The following is a 16,734-nucleotide window of genomic DNA, read 5'->3' as shown; positions in this document are numbered from 1 at the left end:
TTATGTCTGTAGCTTTTGGAGACCAGGTCATGTAATGCGGCACTCCATCACTCTGTTTCTTGGTCAAACAGTGCTTACAGCAGGGTTTTTCCAGGCTCACAGATGGTTTTTGGGGTAAACAGGGGTGCACAGTAAAGACAATGAGTCTGTGTTACCTTCTTTGAGTCACCATTTGATAAAAATGAGTCCATATTATGCGGGAGAAATGAAACCTCGATTAACAAAACAGATTTTTAAAAATCATTTCATTACACTAGTGCGGACTTTCCTTTGGCTCTGGCTAAAACCGCCGATGCTCCCATCAGCCCTTCACGGTTTCTCACAAACACGACAGCTGAATCCAAACACAACCTGGTTTTTCCCTCTCTATTTTTGATACAAGCAGCTCTCTTCTTCTTATCAGCCTCCCTCACTTAGTGTGTCTTTGCAGCAGTTCCAGCATGAAGCCCTGTTTCCCTCCCTGACTGATGGTCTCTACCTGACTGAGGACTCATGCTTCACCGGGAAATTTACACCGTACCTATGCCGTAACTGCAAACCCCTCCGAAACCCTACAGTGTAACATTTGAGGTAATCTGACGTTCACCTCTCTAGAAATGTTATTATACGTGGGGTTGACACCGCCCACAACCATTGTGATTGGCCTGTTCAGCACCATCGATTCCTCCTGGGTATTTCCAACAAGTTTTTCACTGCAGCTTTGAATTTATAAGTATAAAGAATAGTAATGATAGCAAGGACTCACAGATGTGAGAGATTTCTGAAACTATGGGAATTAATGCGACGGAACTTACAAAGAAGTGAAAAAAGGAGCAAATATGTTTACACCCAAGGACCCTGCCCACAACAAAGAGCCCAGGAGGACCCAGGAGAGAAAAAGTTCCAGCATTTTGTTTGTTACTTGCAGTAACGACAGGCTGTTCCTGCACTAGTTAAACAGCTGTTTGCAGAACACCTGCACCGCCTCCGTACAACACAAAAGACTGCTTCAATATTAAGACAGTCAATTTAACTATTAAACTTCTGATAACTGTTGACTGAAGGACAAACTTCCTTCATCTGGTTAAGATAGCTTCCAGTATAATTCCACATGTGTTATAACCATAGAATCTAAATTTAAAAAGAAAATCAGTGACACTTTCAGATGTACTTTTGTAGACTAACACATATTCTGAGGTCCAAAATAACTAGAATGTGGATCTACTCACTGCTTGGACTCATGGTGGCACACTTCCAGAGTGGGGTCATTGTAGAGGAACGGGGCTTCGAGATCGTTTACTCGGACCCTGTAGATGCGACACTGTTTACTGTTTAGCTTGATCCTGTTCAGGTTGACCACGGTGGGGAAGATGGTGAGCTCAACATAGCCCTGAAGTATACAGAGGCAAGGAAGACATCAGCAAAATATAACAACATGTATTTGAAGCATGAAAAAATGAACTTGTAAACAGAATGTGAAGAAAAAACACCTTCACCACGACAGTGATGGTAAAAGAACCCTAATAACTAAACCTCAATGAAATGAGATGAAGCAGAGGGGGAGGAGGAGTGGGCCAAAGCTCCTCTCAAGCAATGTGAGGCTGATAAAGTCACACAGAAAGCCATTATTTCCACTTACTGCTGCTAAGGTGGGTTTACAAGCTATTGAACCACGAAGTGTACTTAGTTTTTGCACACCCTGCTTCTGTATTTTGATTTATGACACAGGTAATACATCATGTGTTGTCGTTCCTCTGAATTTGTAATAACATCATTTTAAACTTCATATTGCTCAGATGATTTCTGTTATTATCTCCTGACAGATCAAACCTTAGAAATAACAGAGGATGGGCACCAGTTTAGTTTATCTACGCTGTCTCTATCTATGCCAGCTCCAAGTCTGTGCAGAATTCATGTTACTGTGATTCTTATCCAGTTACAGAGGCTTCTTTTTCAAACAAAATATTAAATTAGGTAGAAGTCGTCTTAGAAACAAAAGACTATGATGCGTGTAAAACAGTCACATTTCTGGGAAAATGCTACCACCGTGTGGTAAAGATCTTCATTAAACATTATTTAGCACTTCTTTTTTAATAAAAGCGATTCTTGCTAAAATTACTTTTAAGATTGACACGTAATTTTGCTTGATGCTGAGAAATAATAATGATGAATATTAACACGAGACTGCAGGCGTATATTACAGTAAGTAACACTCTTTTAAGCAGTAATGCACCCTTCATAAATGCCGGTAATGTGTGATTAGAGGAACCAAAACAAGAGAGCGCTGCCGTCTCGGCAGATCGCTAACTGAGTATCTGCTGTCCAACGGTGAGCAGATGAGCCATTATGTGTGCAAGTGCTGTACTTACGATGACAGACTTCCTCTGGAAGTTGATGTTGTTGATGCACACCACCTGGTGGGTCGTAAAAGCAGTGACACAACGAAACAGTTAACGTTTCATTTATGAATGTAGCTACCTAAACCCTCTCTGTCGTAGCCAGGTACAAAGTGTAGCTAAAGCTAAAGCGCTATTTACTTCGGTCTTGACTTTCCCCACGTTAAGCTAGGGTTAACTTTGCTTCTGTTACTATAGAACATGACAACAACCAGCAAGAAAGTGATTCTGCTCAGATACTTATAATTTAAAGGGCCGCGGGCTCTCGAAGCCTTTGTCCTTCTTCCTGTTCATCGCTGCTTCTCGCTGTGCTTTGCTGAACTTTTAAGGTGCCATAACTCCGCTCGGTGATGCTTCCCTTGCCTCAGCCGCACTGAGCTGCTCTTCAGGCTCACAATTCAAAGCCCCCTGCATTCACCAGACTCGTACACGTTTACAGGGTGCTCGTCAGTTCTCCCAAAGCACTATATGTTAGCAGTCGGAATGTTTAAACTATCACTGTGTCAGGCTGTCGATGAGTCTTTGGTTTGTATCGCCCGGAGCCCGCTGTGCACTGTTTTCCATGCAAACCACGCCGACGCATCCACGAATATACATCAGCCACGAGCAGCAATAAGTTGTTCTGTTTCCTTATTAAAAAATAAGTAGTTTACTCCACAAATGCTCCACTCGACGCGCATCAAAGCATCCAAATATCCCCTTCTCTGCTCGGCAGCTCATAGTATTGTGACGCCCGCTCCAGCGTGTTCGGCCATTTTGTTAGTAACCTTTGACCTCCCGCGTAAAAATGATAATTATATTTTTCCCAGAGCGGTCGATTGAAAAAAAAATAAAACATTTGTATTAAAATGAATGTGTGTGCGTTAATAATGTAAATACCGTAAAGTCTAATTTAATTAAACAATACAAATTTCACGTCACGTGAGGGGCGGAGACTGTGTGTCTGCGAAGAAGTGCACGAGATCCGCACAGCTCATTGGTTTATCCCTGTGACGTTCTCTGTCTTTTGCGGGACCAACAATGTTTTTTACAGGCACAGATCATTTGTAGGGCATCTTATTGCGAGTCCTGATTGTTCTCTCGTTTTAGTTTTAGTAATATTTTTAAATGGTTGTACAAAATGTAAAAAAAAAACCGGCAGGTGCATTGGCTGCATTTTTAGATGAATAGTTGTATATGTTTCCAAATGTGTGCATACGTTTTCAAAATGTACAAATTATATTTGCATTTTAAGTTATATAAATAATTTATTCAACATGTCTGTAGCTGTGTTCAAGGTTCAAGGTTCAAGGCTCTTTATTTGTCACATGCATAGTTATACAAGTATAACACACAGTGAAATGTAGCCTGACACGCTCCTCGACATGTGCAAAAATTAGGGGGGGGTGTAGAGGAAGAACATTACATATATATATATATATATATATATATATATATATATATATATATATATATATATATATATATATATATATATATATATATGTACATATAGTATATACACTGGGTGAATGTGCAGTAGTAGCAGCAAGCAGGTGAATTCTGTACATTAATACATTACATTAATATGAATACATTAATACATTAATATGAATAGACATCTGACAGCTATGTCCCAAAACGTCGGCTGCATCCTTCGGAGGACCCGGCCTTCGCGGTCTACATGGGCCGGCTCGGCTCGGCCTCAGCTATCACCTTCACTGTGACGGCCTACCATCGCTCGCTGCGCTCCTTCCTGCCTGCCAAAGAAAACCAGAACATAACCTCATCAGTCATCTACTTCATCTGGAACCTGGTACTCATCTCTTCTCGTCTCACTGCCCTTGCTCTTTTGGCCTTCGTGCTGACCTGCTTCATCTTCCCCCACTTCATCTGCACTTGGCTGGTTTTATTCTCCTTCGCATGGCGAGCCAAGACGAACTTCATGGAAAGTCCTTGTGGAGAATGGCTTCATCGAGCCACATCTTCCTTTGGTATTTCGACTGGTTTAATGTTGCTGAGGGGAAGACGCGGTACAGGACTGTGTTCTAGCACAGGTTTATACTGACTGATCTTTGCATCCTCTGTGCTGTGTGGTGCTGGAAGATGAGCACACATCCTCCTGATTTTGTGATAGAGCCCATGTCAGCTTTAATTATAGCTGCCTGTGTTGTTGCAGTTTACGTCCTATGTCTAATACTTAAATGTATTTATTATAGAGTCTTTCATCCAAATATGAGCTGAAAGGGGCCAACACAGAGCAGCGACCTGAAGATGAGGTGGGATTTTGTATGTTTGTCCCTGCACCAAAGATTGCAGACCACCCTCCATCCTCCCCATCAGCACGCTGCAATAAAAGAATGAGAAAGCTGGCTGAGAACATCTACTGCTGACGTGCACTTGACATCCACAGGACGACTAGAAAGAGACCGAGTCATGCAGAATGTTTTCATCTAGATCGCGTGGCTGTGTTTTGTAGCACTCTGACCTTTGTCTGATTTAGCCACAGATATAATGTCTCAAAGCATTACTCATCTTAATGTGGAGATGAAACTGAATATGCACTTTCTGCTGTGCATTAAATCATTTCAAGATATCAGTCATTAAATTAAATGAGAGGCTTTAATTATTAAATCTGTATTAAATAGTTGTTGTTTACATGTGAAGAGATCCTTTTTCAAAGGCTATTTCACTGGATCATCTTTTCTAAAGAATCTAACAGGTTAAATGAGGATAAAATGATTGTCAGCAGTGACTGAGTCTGCCATCCCACCTACCAGAAACTAGGTTTATATGACTGTCCATGAGGTCAGTCTCACTGTGATTAGCACTGGATTAGCTTACTGCTACTAAACACTGAGCGTGTCAACAAAAGAGACATTTATAGCAATGTTTCCTCTTCACACAGTTAGCTGGTAGATGGCAGGCATCTGACTGTGGGGTAAACTGCTGTATATGTGTCACAGTACTGGATGTGCGACCCAGTGTTTTGTCTATTTTAGGGGTTTTTTGTTGATAACTATTTTTCTCCATGTTTCTGTTTTAATTTGAAAGAGTCTGATGCAATCTTGTTCGTTGGTGTTAGTTTGACTTTCCCTGTGACGTCATGTTTCATTTCAGTCAGCTGTTTTCCTCATGTGTTTTCACTTCCCCTGAACACATCCAGTGTGTTCATAGTTGATTATAGTTTTTCACAGTCTGTCTTAGTTGTACCTAGTTTTTCATGGTTTCATGTTACTGCTACCATCAGCCAAAATAAAGGCTTTTTCTTTTACCTGCATCTCCTCTCTCTGCATCTGCTTCTGCGTCCTGTTCACGACCCATCAACATGTGGCCATGCAATAAAGACCTTCCTTACCCATGTCAGTAAAGGGGCTCTGTAGCTTCATGATTAGTTTGCGGTTTTTCTTCCTTCACTTTGATTTGTGTTTGTGGACATATAATGTGTGTAACAGGGCGTGGTTGGTGGCACGGTTGCGAAGGGAGGCTGACACAGCGGAGCTCCATCAGTTCAGTTGTGTTGTTGTTGTGTGTGTGCAGCTGGGGCTGAGGGCTGGAAGAGACAAAAACTGAGTAAAAAGTGTAGTAAAGTGCGATCTGTGTGGTCGGGTCCGTCATTCATTGTCACTATGTGCAATGTACACTTTCCATTAATCTCACAGTGGAAAATTCCTGGAAATCAAAGTCAAATGTTTATCAGTAGAAGAATCAGACTCCTGTTAAACATTATATTTGTACTAAATGTGTGTGTAAATATGGTGTCTGTAGATTTGTGACGGTGTTTCTGTTGTAGTTTATTCCTGTATGAATATTAAAAACTTGACTGAAAGTATTAAAAATGTATTTGCATTGCTTTACAGAAAAAGGGAAAAATGGTAGGACTGTGGGGGAAAGCGTGATCACCTCAGTTAAACAACTGGTGTAATTCTATTAGGTTCATCTTTAAGGAACTCTGCATGTCTCCAAATAGCTTTGAATGTCTTTGAAATGAGAAGAATACAAATAGAAAAAGACAAAAAGTGGACACATGCAGACAAAGTAAAGAGATGAATATTCAGTAAGCTATAAAGATCCAAAGCTCTCTCAGTTTTTCTCAAATGTGTGTGAGGACTGCTTGTTTGTGTTCTTGGATGCACTTAGTAAATCCAACAGCTCAGCTATTTGTTGTTTGTTGTTTGGAAAAGTTGCAGGAAGAACAAAACTTCTTAAACAGTAAATGAAACAAAGCACAAATTCAAAGTTGTTTTTTTTCATTTTATTTTTGTTTTTTAACTCAAAATGTCCTGTTGTAACTGGACTTTTTGAGTTAAGAAACAGAACAAATCCCAACAACACTTCCCTCATGGTGCTTTATATTGTAAAGTCAGACCCTACAATAATGCACAAAGACTCCAACCCCCTAGAGCAGGCACTTTGGCGACAGTGGGAAGGAAAAACTCACTTATAAAGAGAGAAACCTCCGGCAGACCCAGGCTCTGGGATGGGGTGGCCATCTGCCTCGGCCAGTTGGTGATGAGGGAAGGAAGTTGGGAAAAAAGAGTAGTTATTTTTAACCACTCTGGTTTCAAAATGACATTTAGAAAGCCCAATTGAAATGAATATTTGAAGCCAATTTAAGAGTTTTCTCACATAATCACATGCACGTGTTGGTTAGACTTTAGCGTGCACATGAGAAAGCCCTAAAGATGATGTTTTGGCTCCTCAATTTTGCATGTTTTTTGAAGCTGCTGACGATTGCTTCATCCATTACTGGGTTTCTTGACCACATTAAGAGTACTGGAGAATCCCACCTGTCATGGAGTTCATTGTATATTGTCAGGGCGAGTTCTCCAATGTTCTCCAAGGACATTTTGTACTTTTTTGACAAGATTTTGTTCCAGATCTTCTGGAAAAGCCTCTCTGCAATGAACTCGGATGCTACTGGATTCATTGTCATCGTCTCATTTCCTTCGCTGATGGCGTGCATTACCAGATCTTTGGTCACATTTTTTACAACTTCCTTGTACTCTTGCCTGTCTTTAGAGACACTGAGTACTCTTGCTGGTAATGCCAACAGGTGTTTGGTGAAGATTGAGACGGTAATATTGTCAAGCTGTTCCCTCAGATTAAAGATCAAAAGGTTTTCTTTGCAGTTGTGTGTTTTGCAAAGATCTTTGAGAATGGCCTTGCCCACTTTGAAAATGCTGTTGTGGGATAAATTCAAGTGTTTCTCCTCAACTTCAGGCCAGATTTTCTCAATCAGACGACGGCTGATGCAGTTAGGAGTGAGGCGCTCTGTGAAGATCTTGTATTTGGAGGAGACTTTTTCTTTGGCCAGTAAAACCACCAACTGAACAACCCAGTTGACGCGCACCTTTTTCTGCAGCTTCAGTGTCTTTTCCAAAGCTGATACTTCAGCCTGGTTGGTCTCATCTTTGAATACAAACTGCACTTCTTCTAACACTTGTTTTTCCTGTCCAGTTTGTTTCTTTGCGTCCTCTACCATTGTCTTCTCCTCTGACAGGACTTTCTTATTTTCTTCCTCCTCGACCTCCAGGTCGCCCAGTGTACTCTTTGGCAGAGTGCACACTAATTCTGGTTTTGCTTGTTGGTCACTCGTGTTTGACATTTAAGCTACGATGTTACAATGAGTCAGACATTCAAATGTGACTGAGGGTAGCAGAACAAAATCTCATCCAGTGAATCGCTCGTGACTATAAGAAACGCGCTGGTCCAGTGTGGGTTTCACCTGCAATTTATAGACCTGAGTTGACTGTGACGTCACGGCCTGGTTCTCTTGCCTTTCATCTTTGAATCAGGCCCCGCCCACAACAACGTTCCCTATTGGCTCTTTGAAAATAGGTAACGCCCATAAAGAACGGGCTGTCGGAGTTTCTGACGTCATGGCCCGATTCTCTCTCCTTTAATGTTTGAAACAGGCCCGAAAATACGGTGGCCCTGAGAGGCCAAACGGACTGCAACTTCAGAAAACACTTGCAAAAAGAAAAATGCTGCAAAAAGAAAAATGCTGCAGAAAGAAAAACGCTGCAAAAGCACACACAGCACAACGGAAATGTTTCTGGGGAGACAATAACCAGACGGACCAGTTGCACGAACCAAAACATGCTAACAAGTGCACTGGGACTGGGAGACACTTCAAAGAAGTGGAGCAGCCAAAGAGTAAACTTTCAAAAGTAAGTTCTGAATATTATGTCACTTATTTATGTGCAAATGTTTAATAATGAGGAACATTAAAACTAGTGATGGGCAGATGAAGCTTCATGAAGCACTGAAGCTTGGTTCACCCCAGCGCAAAGCTTCTTGAAGCTTCATTTGCTCTAGTAGGACACCTACTGGACGTAAAAATATTAATTGGCATGAATTTAAAGAGTGTGGCCTTTTGCACACAGCCTGTAAATGTCAACAACAAAAGGAGTGTGTAAAACATGTATATTGTAGTGATGGCAGTATACTGTGTATATTTATACTGGCAGTATGGAAAATGATTATTTGGACATGCTTAAAATGGAAATGATCATTTACTGTGAGGTGAGGTGTGGTTGGGGTGTGGACAGCTACAGTCCTGCCTGTTCACATTTTATTCTGTAAAAACTAAATTTTCACTGCTTTTATGACCTTTTAGTGGGGAGAACATAGCTAGGATTTAATGATTTAACAAATCTTTTGAATCCTTTGTCCTCCACAATGCTAAATGGCTGGGAGTCCTCAATCACCAAATTCAAATTCAAATTTTATTTGTCACGTACACAGTCATACACAGTACGATATGTAGTGAAATGCTTGGACAACTGCTCGTGACCTAAAGAAAAAACAAAAAAGGAAAAGGCTATGAATAAGATAGGAAATAAATATGAAAAATTAAAAAGGGTAAATTTAACTAGGAAGGAATAAAATATAAATTAAGGTTAAAAATGAAATAACTGTACAACACAAATTAGAATGAAGGGTAAATTTAACTGGGAAGAATAAGATAAAATATATAAATTAAATAACTGTACAACAAAATACACAATATAGAACTATATAAGAATGTATGAAGAAATATAAATAAATATATACACAATAACAGCAGCTGTGCAAGTATTAACTGGAAATGAAGAATATAGTGACCAGTGTTGTGCAATCCACATTATGTCTTGTGCAGTGCAAATATGCTTAAAGTGATTTAAGTAATGAAGTGAAAACAAAGTCCAGAAAGTCCAGTGTGTGTGTAAGAACCATATGTGTGGGTCAGTACTGTGTGGTGGTGTGATTGAGAGACCGTATCGCCTGCGGGAAGAAGCTCCTCCTCAGTCTCTCTGTGTTGGTCTTCAGGGAGGGGAATCGCTTTCCTGACCTCAGCAGAGAGAACAGTCTGTTGTTGGGATGGCTGAGGTCCTTCACGATCTTCCTGGCCTTGGTCCAGCACCGCCTGCTGTAGATTGAGTGCAGGTCAGGGAGCTCGGAGCGGATGGTGCGCTCAGCTGACCGCACAACCCTCTGTAGAGCTCGTCTGTCCTGCATGGTGCTGTTCCCGAACCAGGTTAAGATGTTTCCCGTCAGGATGCTCTCTATGGTGCACGAGTAAAAGCTCCTGAGCACCTTGGAGGGCAGTTGGAAGTCTCTCAAGCGTCTGAGGTGGTAGACGCTGTCGGGCCTTTTTCACCACGGTGTTGATGTGACAGGACCATGACAGGTCCTGCGTGATGTGAACTCCGAGGTATTTGAAGCTGTCCACTCTCTCCACTGGGCACTCGTTGATGACGGGGGTCTGGTAGTTCCTCTCCTGCTTAGTGCTGAAGTCCACTATCAGCTCCTTTGTCTTACTGACGTTTAGAAGGAGGTTGTTCCTCTGGCACCAGTTCTCCAGATTCCTAATCTCCTTCAGGTAGGCCGTCTCGTTGTTATCAGAGATCAGGCCCACCACGACGGTGTCGTCAGCAAACTTGATGATGGTGGTGGAGCTGGTAGTGGCCACACAGTCATATGTGTACAAAGAGTACAGCAGGGGGCTCAGAACACACCCCTGGGGGGCTCCAGTGCTGAGAGTGGTGGAGGCTGAGACATGTCCGCCCATCCTTACTGCCTGTGGTCTGCCAGTTAGGAAGTTGGAGATCCACAGACACATAGATGAGCTGAGTCCCAGATGCTCCAGCTTGGTGGTGAGTGTGGAGGGAATTATGGTGTTAAATGCAGAGCTGTAGTCTATGAAGAGCATTTTAACATAATTCCCCCTTCTAGTGTCCAAGTGAGTGAGTGATGTGTGGAGGAGATGAGAGATGGCATCGTCTGTGGAACGATTTGGACGGTAAGCGAACTGTAGTGGGTCCAGTGTGTCTGGTAGTGAAGAAATGATGAAGTCTCTGACCAGGCGTTCAAAGCACTTCATCACTACTGAGGTGAGGGCTACAGGGCGATAGTCATTGAGAGAAGCAGGGTGGGGTTTCTTCGGGACAGGAACAATGATGGACTCTTTGAAGCATGTGGGGATCACCGACTGAGATAAAGAGATGTTGAATATCTCAGTGAACACAGGAGCTAGCTGGTATGCGCAGTCTCTGAGGATACGACCTGGGATGCCGTCTGGTCCTGCTGCTTTCCTGGTGTTCACTCTCCTGAAAGCTCTCCTTACTTCATGCTCGGAGATGACGAGCACGTTTCCGGTGCTGGCAGTATCTTCCTGTCTGCAGCCGTTAGCGCCGCTAGCACTAGCATTGTTGCTAACCAGGTCTTCATCTATTGGAGATTGTTCTCCTGAGGAAAGACAATAAAGACAAAGCTCAGATATAAATATCACACACGTCACTTATTACAGTTGTATAATATTGTTATATCATTTAGTAACATTACTGCATGCTATATTATCATGGCATTTGATGGCTCACCTGGTCTTGCTCCACAATCGGTGTTCCCCTTATTCTCATGCAAAGCTCTGTAGTGCCTAAGCATGGATGAGGTGTTGTTGTTACATCCCAGCTGCCTGGCACATAGCAAACACTTCACCTTGTACAAAAGTACAGACAGCTCAACATAAATTGTATTGCACCATCAGTATCATGAAAATACATCTTCTGTAGAAATTTACATACCTTGTTGGGAGGAATAAGATCAAAATGTTCCCACACAGGGGAGGACATCCTCCTCTTCTTAGCTGGCTCCATTCTCTCCTGACTTTCTCTCCTCACTCTCATAAACCTCCAAACTGTCTCCAAACTCTCACTAACAACTCTCCATCAAACACCCACATTTTGAATGAAGTCTGAGGGTTTATATCGCTGTCATATCTCGCGGCAAAGTTCGAACCACTTCATGAACCAGTCACGTGGTACAGCCGGGCAGCGAGGCTTCGGACGTCATCATTTTCAGCTCCTCCCATAAATGAAGCAAGCCTCGATACGCGCATCGCGGAAACGCCCCCTCCATTACTCGACACAAGCTTCGAAGCCTCGATACAGAACGTCCCATCACTAATTAAAACATTGCTGTTGGCCACATGTCGGCAAAGTTATGTGACATTAGTGACGTTTGTACTAACTTGGTTTTAAAGCCTTTACTTCAAAATATCCACCGTTCAATAGTTGACTTTAATCTTACAGAGAATCTGATGATTTATGGATAATTAAAGTCAGTCATATATCCACAAACACAACAAGCTGAAAGTCAGTGATGCTGCTCGGTTTGCAGTCCTGAATATGACGGCACAAGCAGGATCCACTGCACTGTTAATGTTAGCTGTGTTATATTGCTGCCTCTGTTCGGTGGTGTCAGCCAAACGGACTTTAACGTGTGTTTGAACTAGCTGACGGTTCACTCGTTAAGCTGAAAGAAAGATGCTTTAATCACAGCAGTCACACATGTGTCCACTGCACCATCTGGAACTCTTCTTGTTTACACTCGTAATAACACAAACACTAAATCCTCCTGTTTGTAGCAGTGTGTACACCTGAGACTGTCACCTGTCTGTCTGTCCTGCACTCTCTCTCTGTTTCTTTCTCTCTGATTGTGGAATAAAAGTATGAACATGTGTTTATAAGTTACACTTGTGTTTGAATCCTGCAGCTTATCACACATTTGATTTCCATGTGTGACGACTGCAAGTGTCCAGAGTGAGGACAGACTGAGGAACCCACTGCTGCACATCATCTGTGAGGCTTTGCAGCCCTGATGATCCACCAGGACAAACTCAGCAGTGTGTGAGGAAGAGGAGGAGGAAGAGCCAGCAGCAGCTGACAGATGGAGAGAATAGACAGACTGTTCCCTGTTTGTGAAGGACTGCTAGGAAAGTTTAACATAACTGTCTGTGCTGAATCAGTCTTATTAGGTAATGTTCAAATAATGTGATCATCCCAGTGTTTCCAGTGTGGGAGAAAGTACTCAGAGTACTCAGGGCCTTCAAGTTACACACTATGAAAGGCAGCAACAAGTTTAATGTTCAGAAACCTAAAGTCTGTATCAGCAGCAGAATGGAGCTAAAAATAAATGTTGGTTTCAGTTCTATGAAGCTTTGAGTATTTTGGATCAGTAGCTGCTGTGTTTGTTGCATCATATTGCTGTAACTGTTTATATGCTTTATATATTCTGAGCTAAGTTGATCTATAGTGTCACATCATATTCTATAAGGATGTTATGTGTTTGTAGACTTTCTGCCCAGTTTGACCCATTTAGCAGACGTCAGCCTGTTTAAGGCCCTGATGTCTATTCTGTGTGACTTACAGCAGTTATGACATGGTCTGATTTTCTCACCCAATAAAGGAATATTTCATATATCAGTCGACTCTTCATTCTATCAGACACAGTTATCACAGCTCCTACATTTTCCTTTTTACACATGTATGTAAGCATTGAGCCAAATTTAGTAATGCCAACATATTAAAAGAACAATATTTGTCTCTTATATATATAATACATCTATATATACACTGTCACAGATACTTGTGTTTAAGTGAAGATTTAAGGTGACAGGAAATATAAATAACTGCAACTTGAATCTTTACTGAAGCTCAGTGTTTGGCACAGAGTTCAAGTTCACTGCTGTAATAACTAATAATGATTAATATAATATTGGCCATATTATATTTACATTACCACAGTGAGATGACTTTAGTCTCATGAACAACATCAGCTAATTGTTATTTACTAGCTAATCTTAAATGACTGTTCAGCACAGACATGAAGCCCAACAATCATGTTTACAGTCCTGTGGTCTCAGCCTCAGATACTCAGCTAATCACACAGAGCTCATGTAGAAACAAATGTACAAAATATGTTCTCCTTCATTTCTGTCAAACAAAGCTGTATGAAACGTTTCCAGCTGTTAGTATCATGGTTGCTAGGCAACCTGGGCAGACCGTCCCATCTCACAAGCCTACAAGCCTCACACTTCCGGCCTCAGCGGTCTTTGAGTGCGGCCCTTGAGGACCTTTAAGGCTGCAGACCCTGAATTGGGAAACAGCCATACATACATGTTTTGGTTCGTGCAACTGGTCCGTCTGGTTATTGTCTCCCCAGAAACATTTCCGTTGTGCTGTGTGTGCTTTTGCAGCGTTTTTCTTTCTGCAGCATTTTTCTTTTTGCAGCATTTTTCTTTTTGCAAGTGTTTTCTGAAGTTGCAGTCCGTTTGGCCTCTCAGGGCCACCGTATTTTCGGGCCTGTTTCAAACATTAAAGGAGAGAGAATCGGGCCATGACGTCAGAAACTCCGACAGCCCGTTCTTTATGGGCGTTACCTATTTTCAAAGAGCCAATAGGGAACGTTGTTGTGGGCGGGGCCTGATTCAAAGATGAAAGGCAAAAGAACCAGGCCGTGACGTCACAGTCAACTCAGGTCTATAAATTGCAGGTGAAACCCACACTGGACCAGCGCGTTTCTTATAGTCACGAGCGATTCACTGGATGAGATTTTGTTCTGCTACCCTCAGTCACATTTGAATGTCTGACTCATTGTAACATCGTAGCTTAAATGTCAAACACGAGTGACCAACAAGCAAAACCAGAATTAGTGTGCACTCTGCCAAAGAGTACACTGGGCGACCTGGAGGTCGAGGAGGAAGAAAATAAGAAAGTCCTGTCAGAGGAGAAGACAATGGTAGAGGACGCAAAGAAACAAACTGGACAGGAAAAACAAGTGTTAGAAGAAGTGCAGTTTGTATTCAAAGATGAGACCAACCAGGCTGAAGTATCAGCTTTGGAAAAGACACTGAAGCTGCAGAAAAAGGTGCGCGTCAACTGGGTTGTTCAGTTGGTGGTTTTACTGGCCAAAGAAAAAGTCTCCTCCAAATACAAGATCTTCACAGAGCGCCTCACTCCTAACTGCATCAGCCGTCGTCTGATTGAGAAAATCTGGCCTGAAGTTGAGGAGAAACACTTGAATTTATCCCACAACAGCATTTTCAAAGTGGGCAAGGCCATTCTCAAAGATCTTTGCAAAACACACAACTGCAAAGAAAACCTTTTGATCTTTAATCTGAGGGAACAGCTTGACAATATTACCGTCTCAATCTTCACCAAACACCTGTTGGCATTACCAGCAAGAGTACTCAGTGTCTCTAAAGACAGGCAAGAGTACAAGGAAGTTGTAAAAAATGTGACCAAAGATCTGGTAATGCACGCCATCAGCGAAGGAAATGAGACGATGACAATGAATCCAGTAGCATCCGAGTTCATTGCAGAGAGGCTTTTCCAGAAGATCTGGAACAAAATCTTGTCAAAAAAGTACAAAATGTCCTTGGAGAACATTGGAGAACTCGCCCTGACAATATACAATGAACTCCATGACAGGTGGGATTCTCCAGTACTCTTAATGTGGTCAAGAAACCCAGTAATGGATGAAGCAATCGTCAGCAGCTTCAAAAAACATGCAAAATTGAGGAGCCAAAACATCATCTTTAGGGCTTTCTCATGTGCACGCTAAAGTCTAACCAACACGTGCATGTGATTATGTGAGAAAACTCTTAAATTGGCTTCAAATATTCATTTCAATTGGGCTTTCTAAATGTCATTTTGAAACCAGAGTGGTTAAAAATAACTACTCTTTTTTCCCAACTTCCTTCCCTCATCACCAACTGGCCGAGGCAGATGGCCACCCCATCCCAGAGCCTGGGTCTGCCGGAGGTTTCTCTCTTTATAAGTGAGTTTTTCCTTCCCACTGTCGCCAAAGTGCCTGCTCTAGGGGGTTGGAGTCTTTGTGCATTATTGTAGGGTCTGACTTTACAATATAAAGCACCATGAGGGAAGTGTTGTTGGGATTTGTTCTGTTTCTTAACTCAAAAAGTCCAGTTACAACAGGACATTTTGAGTTAAAAAACAAAAATAAAATGAAAAAAAACAACTTTGAATTTGTGCTTTGTTTCATTTACTGTTTAAGAAGTTTTGTTCTTCCTGCAACTTTTCCAAACAACAAACAACAAATAGCTGAGCTGTTGGATTTACTAAGTGCATCCAAGAACACAAACAAGCAGTCCTCACACACATTTGAGAAAAACTGAGAGAGCTTTGGATCTTTATAGCTTACTGAATATTCATCTCTTTACTTTGTCTGCATGTGTCCACTTTTTGTCTTTTTCTATTTGTATTCTTCTCATTTCAAAGACATTCAAAGCTATTTGGAGACATGCAGAGTTCCTTAAAGATGAACCTAATAGAATTACACCAGTTGTTTAACTGAGGTGATCACGCTTTCCCCCACAGTCCTACCATTTTTCCCTTTTTCTGTAAAGCAATGCAAATACATTTTTAATACTTTCAGTCAAGTTTTTAATATTCATACAGGAATAAACTACAACAGAAACACCGTCACAAATCTACAGACACCATATTTACACACACATTTAGTACAAATATAATGTTTAACAGGAGTCTGATTCTTCTACTGATAAACATTTGACTTTGATTTCCAGGAATTTTCCACTGTGAGATTAATGGAAAGTGTACATTGCACATAGTGACAATGAATGACGGACCCGACCACACAGATCGCACTTTACTACACTTTTTACTCAGTTTTTGTCTCTTCCAGCCCTCAGCCCCAGCTGCACACACACAACAACAACACAACTGAACTGATGGAGCTCCGCTGTGTCAGCCTCCCTTCGCAACCGTGCCACCAACCACGCCCTGTTACACACATTATATGTCCACAAACACAAATCAAAGTGAAGGAAGAAAAACCGCAAACTAATCATGAAGCTACAGAGCCCCTTTACTGATGTACGACAAATAGCTTGATGATGACCAGCAGCTCAGTCATTAAATATTGAGGAAATCTGGTTGCAGAAATAGCAGCATCTATTCCAAAAGTGTGATCTGAGCATCATTTATGGGCTGATACCCCACCTGAGAAGCAGTTTTTAAAAAAATACTAAGAATTTAAACATTGAGTGACTGATAAGAGTTGAAAAGAAAGG

At 41.7% G+C, this 16,734-nt stretch overlaps 1 protein-coding gene, 2 long non-coding RNA genes and 1 pseudogene across 3 annotated transcripts in view; 3 read left to right on the top strand and 1 right to left on the bottom strand.

The window, feature by feature from the left end:
* The window catches only part of taf2 (TAF2 RNA polymerase II, TATA box binding protein (TBP)-associated factor), a 34,803-nt gene extending 31,994 nt beyond the window's left edge, over positions 1-2,809 (bottom strand). Inside the window, exons 1-3 of the mRNA XM_026183901.2 lie at positions 2,620-2,809; positions 2,349-2,403; positions 1,209-1,369 (exon numbers count right to left, since the gene is read on the bottom strand). Coding sequence (XP_026039686.1) covers positions 1,209-1,369; positions 2,349-2,403; positions 2,620-2,669 — 266 coding nt within the window. The 5' untranslated portion in view covers positions 2,670-2,809. The remainder of the gene's footprint in view (positions 1-1,208; positions 1,370-2,348; positions 2,404-2,619) is intronic.
* Positions 1-16,734, top strand: part of LOC145431714 (uncharacterized) — a 196,955-nt gene that overhangs the window by 40,735 nt on the left and 139,486 nt on the right. The gene's annotated exons all lie outside the window — the stretch shown is intronic.
* LOC113032785 (XK-related protein 8-like) lies at positions 3,896-4,747 on the top strand (annotated as a pseudogene).
* On the top strand, positions 8,225-13,099 carry LOC145431715 (uncharacterized). Its single transcript, XR_013911995.1, has 2 exons — positions 8,225-8,527; positions 12,393-13,099. It is a non-coding gene; the product is annotated as an uncharacterized LOC145431715 (long non-coding RNA).

Source organism: Astatotilapia calliptera, chromosome 11, assembly GCF_964374335.1.
Source record: "Astatotilapia calliptera chromosome 11, fAstCal68.1, whole genome shotgun sequence".
Lineage (NCBI taxonomy): Eukaryota > Metazoa > Chordata > Actinopteri > Cichliformes > Cichlidae > Astatotilapia > Astatotilapia calliptera.
Note: the sequence above shows the minus strand (reverse complement) of the source record. Positions and strands in the feature narration are given on the sequence as shown.